A 19428-nucleotide genomic window follows, 5' to 3' on the forward strand; every position below is an offset into this window, starting at 1 on the left:
GACAACTTAGCAGAAAAGACTAGAATTCTAGACAGTACATTTCTTACGGTGAGTTCTTTACATCAGTTCCAAAACGAATGCACCAGCGCTTTGGTGGCGGCACGAATGTGCCCGGCCGGCTGTGCTCTAGCTAACGACGTAGTAGGAAGCATAGCGTTACCTTCGGAAGTGTGAGAGCTGTAGTGGGCAAAGTGCTTCCTTCTCCCTGGGGTTCAACACACGCACAGGACCCAGGTGAAGGCAGCGTCAGCAGGACAGAGGCCACGCAGAGCACGCGGACAGGGAAGGGGGAGAGACAGGAGAGAGTGAGCTGTAGTGAGGCAACTTGCAGAGGACGGCGCGTGGGCCCCACGCCACCAGCTTTCACAGCTGTGAGGACGACAGGTGCTCTGGGCAGCGTGTCTTAGAAACCAGTGCGGACTGTTAGGGAAAACACTGAGACAGCAGGTGAGTCACCAAGCAGCAGGAGAGGCGGGTAATCAGTTGTCTAGGGACCGCCACCCCACTCGGCTGTTCTTTCTGTGGAAAGGACACAGTCAAATCCAAAGCAGAGAATAAAATGACTTGTACCCCCATTTCTACAAGACAGTGTAAGCATACACCCGCATCTCAGAAACGTCCAGCGCACAACTCCAGGACCTCGGCCCAACTGAGACCAGGTGCAGTGGAAAACCAGTCACATCCGTTCACCACAAGTCAGCATTTTTCAGTATCATTTGCTCATAAATGGAAAATGAGTCAATTTCATTCAGCACACTGACTACGCTCAGTTAATAATGAAAACTTAAAGAGACATGGCTTTGTGGTAAGACGGTGGCCGGCACTCGGGCCTGCCACAACTATCTGCTCCCCTTTACACAGCGGGAGCAGATCTGATTCTAGGCATCTGTGGAATAGGTGACGCTACCCAGCAGGCAGCCCCATGTCGTCAGGAGGGAAGCCCGCTGGACATGGCCCCTGGGACTCATCACACTGCATCCCACTGATGGCTCTCGGTGTGAGACTCACCTGAAGGCAGCAGCAATTGTTCACCTTTCTGCCCACTGCCTAGCATACCAGAGAGGATCAGCGGATGCTGGCTGAAGGTAGCAGAACGCCATGACGGAAAGGGATGTATTCACAAGCATGTATCATACGCTACTGCCAACATTTGGAGAAAAGTAGTACAGAACTAATACCTACCTAGGCTCTCTGATCTTCTCACACCTACAGAAACTTCACATATTTCATCACCTGGGAGACTGTTAGTATGAAAGAAGCAGCCAAAACAGCAATGCTCAGCAGACTGTGAGTTCCCCAGGTCAGAGGGTTGCATCTGTTTCGTTGGTACTCTATCTCCAAGGCCCAAAACAACGTCTGACATGTAATAAGTACTCAATAACTGTTTGTCAGATGAATGAGTGAATGAATGAATGAATTTTCATCCTGTCTCTGCTACCCACCCAAACCAACTTTCCATTATTCACTTGAAAATTATTCTACGCCTGCTACTATTTGTCAGTTCTCTCTGAACTAACATAATACTCCTAAATCCTCAAACATTTTGGTCTGGAGAAAATAATCATCAGTTTCCAGCATGTAATGCAAAATTTTAAAGAACAGATCCGATGCCCAAAGACCTTAAAAAATTTTAAGTTCAAAAACAAACGGCTGTCTGTGTCCCAGTTACTACTCGGCACCTCTGACGACCAGGTACCAACACGCGCTACACTGTCCGGACACTGTAATCCTGGGACATGTTTGCAAACCCAACGAGAAACCTAATGCTTCCATGCACTTTTCAGCCACACTAACACACTCCTCACAAACAGCTGACCGACTCAAAGCCCTCAGACGTAATCACTACAAAAACCACCATCTGCAGCGTAGCGCCCTGCGTGGGATCCACAGCGTCGGGAAGAGTAACACCGTTTCCTATACCCACATAACAGAACTGGACCTTATCTAATCAGTAGGTAAAATCTTGCAAACAGAAACAAACAAACAAGAATCAAAGGACAGTAACGTAATTCCTGCCGGAAAAACCATAGATTACCTACATATGCAGTTTGGTCTTTAGCTAACTTTTTCTGTAATTATGAATTGAACTTTATTTAAAAGCAGTTTGCATTGGCAGGGTGCAAGAGTCTATTCTCATAGCATTATAATCCAGGTCACATATTCCCATTTTAATCAAATAAATGAGAAGGGATGTAGGTTAGCTGAACAATAAGCAAATGAGCCGCCACACCCATCACACATATGCGGGTGTATGCAGTACACAGAGACACGTGTGTATAAAATAGTCCTTTAAGAATGCCCAGGACGCATTTCTCTATCTGGCAGTTCACTTGTAACAACAGCTTGGGCTTAAAAAGAGAGCTCTACAAGCAAAATTGAGGACTAACACGAAATAAACTTAGTCTATGATCACTTTAAAACCAAACAAATATCCTTCCTCTTACAGGTGTATTTCTCAAATGCACTGTTAAATTTAACAGGACTTCTTTTCCGAAACTGTTCATATACACACACTTGCCTCAACTATTAAATCTGCCTGAAGAGGAGGGCATTTCAGTTTGTCATTTTCAGGAGATTTCATATTTTACAAAGTTATTTTTTGGGGGGAGGGGGGATTTAAAGGGAATAGATTAAACCTCTCCTTCAATTTCTATATTCACTATTTTAACTTTTTTCAATATTCATTTCTGTCTATGTGAACTTTGTTTTTATGCATGAAAGTATGTATCTTATGACCTTAAGGTTTTGGTTTTTTGAAATAAATGTCACCTCATGAGGGTTACTTTGAAATTTTTTTAAATAAATGGTATAAAAAAGATGTGGGCCACCAGAAAGACCACTTAAATAAAATTCATTAGAAAGTATAAACATTTAAAGCTAAAAAATAATCATTTCTACAGTCCTCACCTGGGCTTAACTCTACCAGGTAGGGCAGCTTTTCAGGCGGAAGTGCAGAGCCATAGCCGGACCCCTCGGCTCTGTCCTTGCCCTTCACTGGCTTCCCGTCCACGTGCTTCTTCGTTTTCTTTGGGATGAAGTCTGGTGGCCTCCTCTTCAATTGAAAGACTAAAATCCCTAAAGCAGAAACATTGTAAATTATGAAGCAGACTCACATTAGTGTAGACCGCTGGCTGACTGGAGTTAACTAATCAGATTGATCAAGAAAATGTAATGCAGTTAACATCTCCCTAGGAGTAACTGTGCGAAAGCTTAACCACTTCATATTTTTACTCAATAGAGGAAATAGTAGTCTCTTGATGGGTTCTGAAAAACTCTAGCTAGCAACTTGTGAAGGTTATTTTACCTTACATGCTTGAAATATAACACATCAGTTTAAGAATAAATGAATGTTTCTATTGGTAACCCTATGATCAATATATTCACACACACACACATAACACACGCACACACAAATACACATGCACAAATATATTTTAGTGGATCTGATTTTTATTTAATTCAATTGAATTAACTCAGAATTCAAAGGAATTTGACATTAATAAAGTAACTTAATACTGTCTAGAAAAAGTACTAAACAAGTGTACTTTTAAAACTACCAGTCTATATTCAAGTACTGATCAGATTAATTGGCAATAAATCTTTATGTCTTTATTAGTACAAAGGCTTTCTACTGAGCAACAGTTAGCTTGGAATGTAAATCTGAAATCAACTGTATTTCATCAAAAACATAGCTCTAAACTTCCACTGCTCTAAACTTCCACTGCTTTGAAAGAGAGGAAATGGGTTGAATAGTGGTAAGTCTGGACTCCTTCTTGAACTAACTAAATGACTGCACAATCTTTAGGGTAGTAGGTTATCCTCCCTAGAGTAACACATCTGTGCAAACAGCACCTAGTTCATCTGGTCAGCACAGGAAGGACCCCGTGGACAGATAACATGTTCTTTCACATGCTGACACGGGGAAAGTCTGGCTTCTTCAGGACATGCTCTTCTCCCCACTGCAGTGTGACAGTCTGTCCCAGGTCTATACGCGACACTCACACAAGCTGGGTGTGGCCCTTGGAGAAAGGGGACCACCTGGGAGCCATCAAGCAAGTCTAAGAAGGATGCAGAAAACTGTACAGCAAATAACCACCAAAAAGTACCGCCACGCACACTCTTGCACCTCCTCTGATAAATTCAGCAACTGGTGTTAACGTGTCAGAGAAGAAATTCTTTAACAAATGAAATTACTCTTTACCTTTGTCACCTGGCCATTCCCTGAAGATTTGTAAAGGACACTCATCATCATCAAGGATAATTTCTTTAGCACCTTTTTCATCAGAATGCTGGGCTCCAGGAGGAAGCATAACCTAAAAGGAAAAAAATAATTAACTGATATCCCTAAAAAGTTAATTAGTGTATTTAAAAGAAAGAATTTATTGTTTTTGGGTAAAGAAGTCACTGTAAAATCAAACTAATCAAACACTATCAACAATTCTTACTAAACCACCAACACAAGTGAAGGAAAACAGTTTCCAATAAAAAGCTTAGTCAGTTTGGGCAGTTTTTATTCACCTGCCTCTCTGACTCCCAAAAGAACTAATCTGGGCTTTTGTGTTTTTTTCAAACAAACTTTTATATGGAAGGACAATGTATAATGCTTAGATGGTAATTTCTTACCTTTCGTTCTGCCTTTATTCTAGTTTAGTGTTAACATGAACCAAAACAGGGCTACGGAACACACACGCAGACAAGCCCTTGGCATCTCAACCTCATTGTCAACCTACAGTTAATGTAATAATGTCACCTTCACAGCTCCTACCACCCAACTGTCATCTGCTCATACACCAAATGGATTAGACTCTTCTATAGAACCCTATCAGTTCTGTCTGTATTACTTCAAATCACCTTTAAAGAGTTTATTATAACACATGCTGATGTAACCAATTTTTCTGCATAGCTTTTTGCATTAAATTTCCCATCTTTGGCTTAGAACACATTCTACTTCAGGATTTGACGTTCACTTCATCTCGAGTCTCAGTCTTGGTCACGTACCACTGGAGATCCGGGCACATGGGACAACTCAGAGTTCTCCAACTAGACCACGAATTTCACGTTTCCATGATCCCTTGGGACTAAAAGGCCCAATCCCCAACTCTCAGATCTAGATAACACTCACTCATCTACCCACAACTCCCCTAGGAAGCCTTCTTCAACCTCCATTCTAATTTAAAAGCTCCCCGTTTATATTTCTCCTTCTGTCCTCTCCATCTCCGTTTATTATAAGCTCTTTTGAAGGCAGCTCTTATTTTTCTGCCCCAGCATAGTATCTAACAAATAAGAGAAACTTAAATATTTATTGAATAATTAATTAGAATAGATAAAATAGATGAATATGAAGGAGCTACATATTACATAATTTATATCGAGATGGCGAGCTAAGAAAACAAAGAATTTCGAATTCAAAGTTAAAATAATAATCAGCTCTTGATTTGTATTGCCTAAGCCTACAAAAGAAACAGCAAGGACAAAACTGAACAGAAAACCAAAACCAGGAGAGCCTCAAACGAAATCATCAAATGACCTTAAAGGTACCATCACTAAAAGCCCACAGAAGGCTTTCACAGCCTCCTGACCCTTACTGAGGCGTTCTTTCATTCTCTGGTTTTCATCTGTAAAAGGAGGCCGAGTTACTGAAAGGAAAAATGTTACCAAGTTCATTCTTACATATCATCTCAAATGCAACATGGTGGAACGGATTATTATTTAATAGATTTACATACGCTAAGAGATACTTTTTATCTACAAGAAATTATGGATGGCTATGAACCATATCAACCAAATGCTGATTAATTCTGAATAGCAAATTGAAATTTACTTAAAAGGTGAATCTACATGACATATCTTAGTTAAAGCCGTAAGAATACATCATTAAAGCAGATTTTACTAAAATAAAGTTACCTATATATGCAAAATAACAACTGGAATGATATGTATCAAAATGTTAACAGTTATCCTCCGGTACCAACTTGACAGCCGCCTACCCTACAGCCGCTTACCCTGGCAATACAGTAGTCCTTAGGGTTTTCTTTTTCCAGACCGTACTTCTCCAAAGCTTCGGCCACTGCAAAGTCCGCAGGGTCCGTAGTAGACAGCAGGATGGTCTTGTAGGGGATATTTGGTTTTAAACTATCTGCATAAATCCTCAGCGTCCCACCTGAAAAACACGAGACATCTTTGAGCACAACTTTACCCACTAACACAGACAGCTACCGTTTCCATCACCTAAGAAAAGGACAGCTAAGTTCCAGCTGCAGTGTATGCAAAGATGGGTGTACACACACCATCTTCCTTTCCCGTTACATGGCATACATCAGCAACCTGTTCATCTCGTGACACTTTGCTCCAGTGGGCATTCTATGTGACAAAGACTACTTCTGTCCTCTCTTCCAGACGAAAAAGTGTGCATAATGATGAACTGACTACCATATGGGTAATGGATGAACAAAGGAAGAAACTCTAGAATCTGTTGACAGTACTGCTCTTTCTTGAACTGCTTTCCCCTTTCCTTACATATACTCGTACATGGTTATATACTTATTTTACCATTTTCTCTACTCCCTGGTCGTCTATCTGAAACTTAAAAACCCTGGTAAAGTTAAATATTAACCCCACTGAATAAGTTCAATTTAAAAAACAGGCGCCAGGAGACCTAAGGTGCTCGAATCCTAAGATGTCCCGCAAGCAACTGACAGTACAGGACGGGGCTCATTTTTCCCTCCAGGCGATGCAGACCAGAATGGCACTTCTAGCTGTGGACTAATTTGGGAAAAATCAACCAGAGCAGGGCCGGCCCGGGGCTCAGGCGGTTGGAGCTCCGTGCTCCTAACTCCGCAGGCTGTCGGTTCGATTCCCACATGGGCCAGTGGGCTCTCAACCCCAGGGTTGCCGGTTCAATTCCTCGAGTCCCACAAGGGATGGTGGGCTGCGCCCCCTGCAACTAAGATTGAACACGGCACCTTGAGCTGAGCTGCCGCTGAGCTCCCGATGGCTCAGTTGGTTGGAGCGTGTCCTCTCAACCACAAGGTTGCTGGTTTGACTCCTGCAAGGGATGGAGGGCTGAGCCCCCTGCAACTAGCAATGGCAACTGGAGCTGAGCTGCGCCCTCCACAACTAAGACTGAAAGGACAACAACTTGACTTGGCGGAAAAAAAAAAAGTCCTGGAAGTACACACTGTTCCCTAATAAAGTCCCGTACCCCTTCCCCAATTAAAAAAAAAAAAAAATCAACCAGAGCAGAGTGATGTGGATATCCTGAGGTTTTACTTTTTGTTTGTATACACATTTTGATGGAATCCTATGGTATGTATACGAAGTTGGACAATTAAGTTCGTGAACTCATCCTAGAAGATGTGCTCCACACCTCACTGCTAAATATCACTCTGGTTACCTTTGAAGTACTCTCCTTGGGAAGCTGTGCACCAACACCAGCACATAGTCCACCCTTCAAAGCAATTTTGGAACTCTTTTTCTGGAATGGCTGTCAGAGCTGTTGTCATGTTACCCTTGATGTCCTAAATGTCATCAAAATGTCTTCCTTTCAATATTTCCTTTTTCTTTGGGTAAAGAAAGAAGTCACTGGGGGCCAGATCAGGTGAATAGGGAGGGTGTTCCAATAGTTATTTGTTTCCTGGCTAAAAACTCCCTCACAGACAGCGTCGTGTGAGTGGGTGCATTGTCGTGATGCAAGAGCCGAGAACTGTTGGCGAAACGTTCAGATCGTCTAACTTTTTCACGCAGCCTTTTCAGCACTTCCATGTAGTAAACTTAGTTAACTGTCCAGCTGGTACAAATTCATAATGGATAATTCCTCTGATATGAAAAAAAGGTTAGCAACATCGGTGCAACAAGTTTGTGACCTTAATTGTCAGAGTTCGTATAGTATTGTCACTTTTGGTATCATAATTTGCTTTCCACCTATGATCTAAGATTTATAAGCCCTAACACTGTAAGTACAACTGTAAGAATACCAGGGAAGTGAAGCAAAACCTCACATCCCCTCTATTGCATGTGACCTGGGGTAAGCTTTCTCCTTTCTTGTCTGCAACTGAAAAGAGCTAGACTAAAATAGCTGTGGATCCCCTGAAGCACATTCTAAACTTCCATGACTCCTTGCCTCTTAATTCTAATGCAGTTATTCTGGCTACTGAATATTTCTTATATTCTCTTTTTCAACAAGTCTGGCACAAATTGCATTTTGACCACTTGACTCACAGGAAAATAATGTTGGTCTTTTAAGAACCCAGCCAGTCCACATGAGTATTGTAGTGCAGACCCCTGATTCAGACCAGGGGCCAGGCTGTCAACACCTCTAACCACGTGCAAACTCCCGCAGCTCAAGGGCCCCACTGTCCACTGCTGAGGACACAGCAATGACCAAGTCACTGACACTGCCTTAAACAGCTTCCATTTTAGTTGCGGGGTGCTGGGGGAGGAGACTAACAGGAACACAAATAAAATTGAAGACAGTGGTTCATGTTGAAAAATACAAGCCTCCTACCTTGGATGGCTGGTAAAAGGCTTCTCTGAAGAGCCACCATCTGTCATGATCCCTGAACGACAAGCAGCTGTGGCTGCATGACACCTAAAGAGCTTTCTGGGCACAGGACTAGGAAGTGCTCGTCCAGCCGTGACTGGGGAAGTCCGGCTGCGGTCGCCGGCCAGGGCGGGCAGGCTAAGCTGCGAGCAGGGAGGCGCAGGCAGACACTGGCTGAGACCAAGACCCCGCAATGAGATGTCCTGCAGTGGACGGAGGAAGCCCCGGGAAGCTTTCAGCTGTGTGTGTACAGGTTCATGTGAGGGAGGGGCCAGAGCGTGTGTGGGGAGGTGGGTAAAATGCCCGGTGACGTTGGCTTCCGGGGGAGGAGTGGCAGCAGAGGGACAACAGGCCAGCAGGGAGCCCCCACCCTGAAACGCATGCATCCGTATTAATTACACTCCCCTTCCAAACACAGATGTGAAGTAATCCGCAAGAAAAACGTGCAGGAGAATCAGTAGAAACAATTTTGTAGGCTGAGGTAACACCTACGTGCTTTCCACATTCGACAAGCACAGAGCCAACTCGACCTTCCGCTTTAAAAGCTGAAGTGATGGACTTGTACCCCCATCTCGTCGGCTACAGAGAAGTACAAATGGTCAGAAACCATTTTTCTAACATTCACATCTGCTCAAAGCCTAGACAAGGACTCTGCAATCCCAAAGGGACAGACCATAGAGGAGGAAAGGCTATTTGGTCTGAAAACACGTAAGGACAGGGTTTATCAGACCATCATTGAAGAAATCAGTATGGTTCCTACAGGTAAGTTTATGTTGAGTGGCACTTTTTCTAAAAGTCACATCATGAGGACACAGCTGTAAAATTCATACTTATGTGGCCAAATGAATTCAGCTATTGGATGATATTACTTTTATCATCTATTCAAATGTTTTAGAACATCTATTTAAAACTTGACTTGGTTTTAGTATAATGAGTGTTACAGCATTTTGATTAAAAAAGCAATAAATGGATACAATCTGATTGAAAAGGCGTGTAGTTTATGAGCATAACACCATGGAACTATCATAACAAAGATACACACCTCCCAATTTGCTAAGGAAGGAGAAAGAGAATAAAAGCTAACATTTACAAACTCCTATGGACTAAAATCTATTTGTATAAACATGTTCCGGTTCTCATTTGAAGGGGGGATTATGACCCTCATCCCACTCTGCACATGAGCCAACGGAAGCTCACAGGACACCAGGGTCCATGTTGGAAGACTCTGCTGCTCCCAAGGCCGTCCATGGAAATAATGAGGCACAAGAACAACAGACTCCTTAAGTCTCTCACAATTCTGTTCATGCAAGTCGCTGCAATAAAACATCCGTGACTATAAATCAATTAATTGGGCATTTGGGGTCAATTCTACTTTGAAGATACCACAAAGTGAACATAATATACCTGAGTATTAAAAACACACACTCCAGAGCCAAATCGTATTACAAGTTACGATGTCTGATCAGCTGTGGAGTGAGTTAGACAGGTACATGTAAGTTATGTCATCAGATCTTGGGGAACCAACCATGGGCTAAGGGGACAGGAAAGTAACGGAGCAGCTGTCATAATCTTTACCAGACTAATAACTAAGTTAATTGCTACAGTAGGTTATAAAGCTGTATTTTCCAAGATATTTCTTAAAAATGAAACACTTTAATTTATATTTGACTTCCTTAATATTCACCATAAACAGCTATTCTGCTAACATAATCTAGTTGCTCGGGTTTCCTTCCGCCCCAACCGTCCCTGTCAATAGACAGCTCTGCTTCTCGGATGTCCTGCCATGTCTCCGATCTAATTCTCTGGAGCTGTTTCCTTTGCCTCCTCCTTAACTGCCTGTGCTACCTGTAACCTTCCTGCCGACCTCAGGTCCCTCCCCAACCTCTCTGCATCTGACTGCTGAGCTGTACTCAGGACGAGACCCCAGACGCCAGCACTTCCCACGACAGGCGTGAATGAAACTGGCTCCCACTCCCAAGGTTCTTTCCTTCCACAGCTCATCAGCATCTCCCAGCTGAAAGCAGGCGTCATCCTGAATGCTCCCTCCTCGGGAAAAGCAGTCTGGTAGCAATTCCTGGCCATTCACCTCACATATCCTTCCATGCTTTCTCGGCTGACGGCTCACCGTCCGTGCCTAAGTTCAGAGACTGCACACACAGCCAGCGCCTCCTTCCCCCACAATTCTTTCAAGTCCATCCTCCATGCTGCTTCCACAGTAGTCTCTCCAGACTTGAAGCTTAGGCTTTCTAAATCCCCAGCGTAAAACTCTTCAGCAGCTTATTAACAGATCATAACAAACTTTTCCATCAAAGCACCCCCAATGGTGATAAAATAAATATGGGTGTCTGGGAGCCTGGCCTGAAGGGACACACAGAGGGTTTCCTGTTTTATCTTAATTCATAGAAATGGTGTGTCCTAATCCACATTAGAAACATACTTCTTATAATACTTTAAGTTACTTACAAAGATTGACCCTCCATGCTATCCATCTTTATCCTGACTCACCCCGAGCCCACACGTGGATACTTCTCCAGGAATCATGAAGAAGTTACCATCTCAGTCACACCGCCAAACGCCTTCCTAGGACACACAGAGCCCTTCCACTTGGTCTGTGGTTAGCACATGGCAGGTATCAATAAGCATTCGTCTTGTCCTTTCTACAATGTTTACCAGCTTTCTTCTTCTTTATCGTCGTATTTTCTCACCTTCCTCCTTACCCTCTTTCCCCGAAAATAAGACTGAGCCGGACAAAAACTCTAATGCGTCTTATGGAGCAAAAATTAATATAAGATCCAGTCTTATATAATATAGTAAAATAGTAAAATAAGACCGGGTCTTACATTAATTTTTGCTCCAAAAGATGCATTAGAGTTTGATTGTCAGGCTCGGTCTTATTTTCAGGGAAACGGTATTTTCTTTTTAGTGCATATGTTTGTAAGTTACATCAAATCCTTCAACAAGACAGAATATATAAGCAAATTAATAACCTGGGTATCAAAAGTAATCTACAGATTATTTATGGAACTAGGAAGTCTCTCATTCTCCTGGTCTGAGTCACCGATACCACAATTCCCGTGAAATATATAATGAAGGTTCAGTTAGAAGGGCTTAGAGGGTCAAAATAAACTGGTGCTACGGTGGCAAGTAAGTTTCGGGGGCAGCTTACATTGCAACTAGCGGCTGCCTGGCATGGAACACCCACTGAAACATAACACACTGCATAAGCTCCAAAGCAAGAAGGTCATGGGCAAACTGTCGTGGTGGCAAGGTGAAGTGACCACGTATTTTAGAGCCAGGGTGCACAGACTAGCTCACCAATAGCGACAAGAGAGACTACTAATGCCGTTCCCGCAAACATGACATGAGTGTAAACACAGCTTCCTGTTGAGGGGTCTAACCTGCTGCCACAGGCGTGGACTGGATTACAGTCAGAAACACGATCTGATGGGCAGTGACACTGGCCACTCAGGCCTGTACTCCAGAAAAGGGCCCACAACTAAGCAATCCTTCCCAGCCCGCACTGTTTTAAATGGGGCTTTATAAAAACACTGCCCATCCCAACATTCAACACTCTCAAGCTAGTGAGTAAGCTAACAGGGTGCAGGGTGCAATGTGATGATGCCCAATTCATAAGCAACTAAACATAACATCATAAAAGGACAACAGAGTTGATGACAGATTAGGTCAGGAATTTTTAGGAAAGGCTGGATCAGTGATATATCCCTCTTGTACAATGATTTTTTTAAAAAAAATTCAAATGATTATGCTATTATTTTTTTCGCAAAACTATAATTAGTAACTTTATAACAAGTATTGTCTTCACTGAATACAATTATAGGTTAATTATAAATAAAAGCTTTATGTCAAATAGCTAAACCTATACAAAACCAATTTATAGATCAAGTAGTAAAGTCATGTGCTTTAAGTCTCTTCCCTCAGAAGTACAGAATAATCTGCAGAATATGCTGGTAAATGGGAAAAACAAGGTAGGGCAAAAGTGTATAGAGCTCTGCCAATGAATTAAAGGGACTGACGGGGACAAAAAGCCAGACTTCTCTAAATGTACCGTTTTGTAGATTTGACTTAGAAACTATTAAACGACACTGGATTTTAAAGAAGCAAACCTCTAACATCAAAAGCAAAATAAATAAACCTGACTAGAAATCAATATTGGTATACAACCATACAGACAGGAATCAATTATACAATTTGAAAGTATATCCTTGTGAATATATTCACAAACAAAAATTTCACAAAAAGCTTAAAATATTTTCAGTATCATGTTGTCAGTACTACTACTGTATTAGCATTATATTTATTTTGATATTATTACTATGTATTATAGGAAAAAGCAAATAATTAGGTTGTTGTTAGGAAGAAAAAAATTTATTGGAGAAAAAATGATGCCCAGATTTTCTAAAACCAAAGTTTAGAAAGGCATTAAAAAGGCATTTGCTAACTCTGTCCACTCAGTGGGCTTTGAAGCAAAAGCAGGCAGCTACGAGCACGCGTGGCAACCAGACGCATACCCTATCAAAAGGCATGGGATTCCTAGTCCGGAGCAGGCAATGCACAAGGGGAGCCTAGGACAGAATCTCTTCACAGAAAAGCTCTCCAGGACCACTGGGGCCATGTCAAAGGCGCGAGTGCCAGCTGGAAGACACCTCCCCACACACACACTTGCTCAAAGTGACACACCAAGAACCAGAAGGACAATAACTGCAACAGATGGGTATACAGTGAGAAGTTTTAAATCCATTACAATTTTTTCCAAACCATTGCTCACCTAGATGATACCAAGGTAAGTATTTCTGTCCCACCCTTTCCCGCTCCCAAAACCCAAACCTCTACCTCTATCTGATCAAGGAAATGGAGAAACAGGAGGAAAAAATGGTAAATGGCACCACAGGATATATTATAGTCAGCAAAATCTACAAAGCCACCTAGGTTTTCTCTAAAACAGACCAAGGATTAAGCAAGCTGGGAGGTAAAAGAAAGCAATGGGGGTTTTAGAATACGAGACAAAAAAAGACATAGTAACCAACTGAGAGCAAGAATTATCTGACACAATGAGGAAAATCTGAACGACTTGGTATTTGCTATTAAGGAATTGTCAAGTTTTTTGTATGTGATAATGATCCTGTGCTTTGTTTTGTTTTTGAAGAAGCTTTACCTTACAGGAAAATATATCAAAATACTTACAAGTGAAATAATGAGAAATTTGGGGTTTGCTTCAAAATAGGAATGGCAGCAACATGTGTGGGAGTAGAGATGAAATATGAGTTATTAATTATGAAAGCTTCATAATAAGTACATGGGAGTTCCTTGTATCTTTCTCTCTTCTTCTGTATATATTTGAAATTTTCCAAAATTAACAAAAGAAGAGCCCTCCAGGGTGAAATTACGTAACTAGACACATCTCTCCGTGAATAGAACTTACACTTAAGCCAAACACTGCTTTTGCACCAGAAAAGCACTGCTTTTGCTTTTGCACATAGGCTACACCTCTGTTAACAGCCGGATCACACACTAACTTAACTAAAGCAAGGCCTCCTGATTCAATAAGAAGTATAAGTAAGTAGTGCTCTCTACAACAAATGAAACAGAAAACAATCAGAAACATGTACCTGAATCAGGTCGCCCATCTGAGCTCCGAAATTCCTGCATTCTCTTCTCCAGTTTCTGCTGCCTGCGCCGTTTCATAACCACCTCGGGATTAGAAATCGTTCTGGTAAAGCTGGTCTCAGGCATGTCTTTGTAAACCTCAGCAGCCAGCCGAGAATTCTCACTGTAAGAAAAAAGACACCAGCAAAATTTTTTAAATTTTGTAGTAGAAGTTACATTGTAATTGTACAAAAATCAAAATGGCAGATGTTTCGGGGCTACATCTGTACCCACATAGGTCTGTCATGTACTATTTACCATGCGCTAATTACCGTGGATAAAGAATAAAGTTTCTCTCGATACAAACTAAGACTGAACTAAGCAGAAATGTATAGTTAAAACTTTATAGTGAGTTTATATAATTTAATTATTGTATATTAATAAACCTAAAGGCAAATGTATCAATTACGATTTCAGTAATTTCCACCACTGTTATCCTAAAACAAATCGAATGCGTGACACAACATTCCAACCACAAGAAAGACTGAATATACTTTAATTTAATAAAAGTCTGTCTTAATAGTATAGTAAATCCTGAAGAACTCAAACGGCATGATTTTTTAACTAAAAGATTTACCAATGTTCACTTACTTGAAGCTAAATTTTCAAAAGGAAATTGCTCCAGTGGTTCCTAAGATGAGCAGTCAATTGTACTGTACAAAATGATGAGTTGAATATTAAATATTAAGATTGATAAACTTGACGTTTGATAACGATACTTTAAGTGATATTCTTAATCACGAAAATAATTTAATTAAAAATCAGCCAAGCTTTGAGTCAATCGAGTTGAGCAACTTACCTCATTTTAAGTAGCTAGTTTTCTTAACAGAAATAACAGATCACCCCATAATTTGAATTGATAAAACAAACTGTAGCATAAGCTTTAAACTCTTCTTTGTATTTTTTACATATAAGCAATACATTTAACGCAAATCCTTTCTCTCGTCTAACTACTACACTCAATAGAGCTTTACTACGTAATACTATACTACAGAGTTCATGTTCATCCCATAGGTACCACTGCCTAACAGATTAATACCTAAATCCACTGTGAACCTAAAATGAGCTCCAATTCCACTCGACAGCAAACATCATTCTCTGACAAAGGGTTAATATCCTCAACACATACAGAACACAGAATCAACCAAAAATGAAAAAGACTTGAACAGGTCATCACAACAGAAGAATTTAAATAGTTAACGAACATGTAGAAAGACTCCTACCTTGTTAATGATAAAATTTGATTTATTCAAGATAGTACTACATGCTGTGGAGATAGCATACTGTTCTGTAAAACCCAACAGGGTATGAGGACATGAGCGGGCTGGGGATGACTTTTCTAAGGATGATCTGGCAAGGAAGCATCAGGCTGGCACCACGCCACCCTTCTCAGAGAGGTCCTAAGGGAACAGCCAGGTGGATCCCTGAAGCTACGGAACAAGCACTCACTGGGCTGTTACTCACAGTACCCAACGACTGTAAACCACCTACAAGTGCACAGAAAGGGCCGGCTACCAAATTATAGAAAAAATGTACACAGAATCCTTCAGTCATTTAAATTACTTAATATGTTTTTTGTGAATATACATTTGCGACTATATACTCATGTGAAATATACATATGTATACATGTAAGTAAAAAAATGTCATGTGGAATGTTTTAGTTTTTGAAGACGGTTATTGTATTTCTATTTAAAAACTCTACATAAATATATAAAGCATGTATTTTGTGCAGCAAAAACAAACTACGGCCGTCTTTGGCTCATGTGATGACAGGTGACCCCCTTTCCCCTACTGAAAAGTCCACAGATTCTCACTTTCTAAATGACTGCCTGTTACTTCAGCAACAGAAAGGTACTGCACAGACCACTGTGCAGTCAACGCCACGGCAAGTGAGAGCCCTGAGTGTATGAGTAATTAAATGAACTAACTAAACTGAAAACTGACAAAAGTTAACTTCAGATCTGAAGACTCCCACATAAGGGAGGGAAAGGCTAATTTCTTCTAATATCTTTTTCTGTTATAATGAAAATGCAATTGTTTCCCTTATTCCCTCGGCTGAGGTCAGAAGCGCCAATGTTTTTACCCAGGTAAGTACATGTTGCACGGGCTGGGGGGAAGAAATAAGGAATGGAAAGTGGTCAGGCTGGAGTGAACTAGATGGTGCATTTGAACCTCAAAGGGAACAGCTGCCCTTCTCACTGGTCTGGACAATCTCTGATCATAGTTAAGCACATGTGAGGTACATAAGAAACCACTGCTGCCTTAAGGACCAGAAAAGCAGACATGGCAAGCAAGGCCAGGCGAAGAAGAAGGAAACACTGACATCCACAGTCTGCTCAGGAAAAACAATGTTGTTAACCCGATTAGCAAGTAGAGTGACGACATGTTCTGTCAGCAACAAATCCCGACACAGAAGCCAGAGTACACCCAAATTAACTTACATGTCATGCCCTTGGAAAGGTCTATCATCTTTATCAGATGCCTGTCTCATTGCTTCCTTTTCTCTCTTCTTTTTCTCCTTCTTTTCTTTCTTTGAGAGAGTTCTCTTGAAGTTCTGGATAACACCTTCTTTTTCCTGCTTTTCAGGTCCATTACTCTGAGCCTTCTGATGAAAGCAACATTATCACTATGCTGGCTACTACACAGAATCACTAAAGCTCATCTCTGGCTTAGCTCCCTTCATCCCATAGGCCACAGCCAACAGCAAAGCTGCTGGAGCAGGGAAAGGTGCGGGGAGGAAATACCCTTCCCCTCTAGCGGGGCTGACAGCCACAGGAGCATACTGATCAAATATTAATAAATTATACAGTCAGTACCTGTGCATTTCACTGTGTGTAAGTAATATCACCATTCAAAACTAATAAGCAACAGCAGGCAAATAAAAAACCAAATCCACTGAGACAACTGCAGTGAGAAACATGAAATCTGATTTTCAATAAATAAAAATTCAAGTAACTTACATAAGTTTAAATTTAAAAAACCTAATGAAAATATGGAAATAACTATGCATTGAAATCATTATCTACTGTAGAGATTTTTTAACTTCAAAAGAAATGTTAAGAGTAGTCATAATAAATTGGCTTTTAATAAAGCAAAGTTATAAGTATAGTTTGTGCAAATACTTTTCATTTCTTTTCCAGATCTTGTCTATTTGCTTCTTTATTCTTCATTTATAACATGGCCTGCCAGCAGATGACAGAGACAAATTATTTTTTGTATATCTCAATAGGTTGACTAGTTGAGAATCAAGAAAAAAAATTTTAAATGGTTATTTTATTGGGAAAGAGCACTGCCTTCTGTGTTACATTACGTCAGCACTTCCATTTCCGTTGCCAGCAGCTTCGGCAGCTTCCTGACCCGAGGAAGAGTTCTAGCACACATCAGTGAGGATGTGGGGGCCACGGAAAGGCACATCAGCTGACACTGTGGTCAGAAATGAAATAAAACGTGGACAGCAAAAAAGAAAACAAACAAACAAAAAAAAAACCAACGAGGACAGCCATTCCTATTTATATATACTCGCTGCTCACTGCAAACCCAATACGTCACTAGAGCATGGGAACACGTAAGGCCCAGGATATACTTGATACACCAGGGCTCTTCAACAGGGAACACTGACATCCCACAGACAAAACAAAACTTTTCTGCTGCTGGTCTTTTCGTCTTTTCCCAAGGTGTTGGGGAAAAATTAAATGAAAGATTTTTCTCAAAATGTCCTTAACCTTTGCATTTGCCGTCACTTATCAATACTGAATGTTCATGTAAGATGCCACTTGATTTGAGACAGAATTCCAGTTTTTTTCAAAGTCTATCAATATTGTAGTATTCCACATAAACAGAGCAGCAGCACAGGGATTCCAGACATCCCACCACCTGAGAAAGTTTTAGAGTCACTCTATCACCATCCTAAGAAAGTTCATTAATTCCTAACCTTACACATACAATATGAAAAAGGTTTGAAATGTATTTTATTAAGTTGTATCTGAAAGTTCAGACAGAAATAGGTTATTATAGTTTTATTTTCCCTTCTGATTCTCATTAAAACTTATTATGATTTTATAATGTGGGGGGGGGAACTGGAGCTATTACTTGATCATTAAATCTCTTAGTAACTGAAGCTGACATAACTGAAAAAGTAAGGAGCAATATTTGGGATTCTTGGGTAAAACAGGATGAAGCAGGGAGAGGCTGGGCTACTTTTCCATCCTTTTCAGGGAGGATCAAAGAGCAGCTGAGGAAGAGGAGCCGAGAGGCAGCCCAGCTCCCTCCCCGCTAACCCAGTCTGCGCTGTCGTCTGGCCCGGCCTGGCCCGCAGCAGCGTACCTTAGGAGGGACAGCATCATTCTCATTCTTAAGGACAAATCTCCCCTCTCGATCATCTTTATTCCAATTCAACTGTACAACCAGCGGTTTCTCATCTATATCCAATCTTCTTTCTTCTTCAAAACATGAAACAAAAATAAATTAAGCTATGGTTATTTAATGGCTCTAGCTAATACAACAATTGGACATGCATTTAATTTTATAGACATAAAATACCTTATTACCGCAAGTACTTCCTGCTAGACTGACATGTAATTCAAAATGGTAAGAGAGAGTTTTAATAATTAATTCAATATTGTGTCACTAGTGTACGGTGAGTATCATGCACCCAGGGTGAGACACTGACCGGGGACAGTCTCCTCACATTTAGAATCTAATTGGGAAAATGAGACATACACGCGAACTACGGGAAAAAAGAAAGGATACAGGACATTGCTATAATCCTGCTCCTGTAACTCAAATTATCTTAGAAGCAAAAGGAAAATAAGGGAACAATGTTACTATGTCAGGGAAGTTCCAATTAGCCATGAGATTCTCCTTCTCGTGCTAATGACACCAAGGATGGCAAGGACGCGCCCTCACCAGGCTCAGAAGCGATTACGGCACGCTTCTTTCTAGCGCTGTACATCGGGGCCTCTGTACATCGGACCACTGCCCCTCCCTCCCCCTTCCCTGGCAGGACAGTGCTCAGCTCAGTGCCACACTTCCTTCCTCAGTAGAAATCCCACAAGCCTCCGGGCACTAATCGGAACACTGCAGCCCACGGGGGGGCTCCCAGAGCCCACACACTAGGAGCCTACAGCTGGCAAAGGTAATGCAGGGTGTGCTAAAATGAGGGCAGCAAACACAGAAGGCAGTGCCAGCTGCTAAAGAATTCCTGTGGTAAAGGAAGCAAGATTT

The 19428-nt window shown here is 41.4% G+C and overlaps 1 protein-coding gene across 12 annotated transcripts in view; it reads right to left on the reverse strand.

Annotated features, from left to right (window-relative positions):
• The window catches only part of AFDN (afadin, adherens junction formation factor), a 131468-nt gene that overhangs the window by 74536 nt on the left and 37504 nt on the right, over window positions 1-19428 (reverse strand). For 10 of the 12 annotated variants that reach the window (XM_081035379.1, XM_081035378.1, XM_081035377.1 and 7 more), the window contains exons 3-9: window positions 18529-18644; window positions 16647-16810; window positions 14167-14327; window positions 6003-6160; window positions 4202-4313; window positions 2908-3075; window positions 161-205 (exon numbers count right to left, since the gene is read on the reverse strand). In XM_081035379.1, coding sequence (XP_080891505.1) covers window positions 161-205; window positions 2908-3075; window positions 4202-4313; window positions 6003-6160; window positions 14167-14327; window positions 16647-16810; window positions 18529-18644 — 924 coding nt within the window. The remainder of the gene's footprint in view (window positions 1-160; window positions 206-2907; window positions 3076-4201; window positions 4314-6002; window positions 6161-14166; window positions 14328-16646; window positions 16811-18528; window positions 18645-19428) is intronic. The other 2 variants (XM_081035369.1, XM_081035371.1) reach the window with 2 other exon arrangements.

This window comes from Rhinolophus hipposideros (assembly GCF_964194185.1).
Source record: "Rhinolophus hipposideros genome assembly, chromosome: 3".
In the NCBI taxonomy this organism is placed as follows: Eukaryota; Metazoa; Chordata; class Mammalia; order Chiroptera; family Rhinolophidae; genus Rhinolophus; species Rhinolophus hipposideros.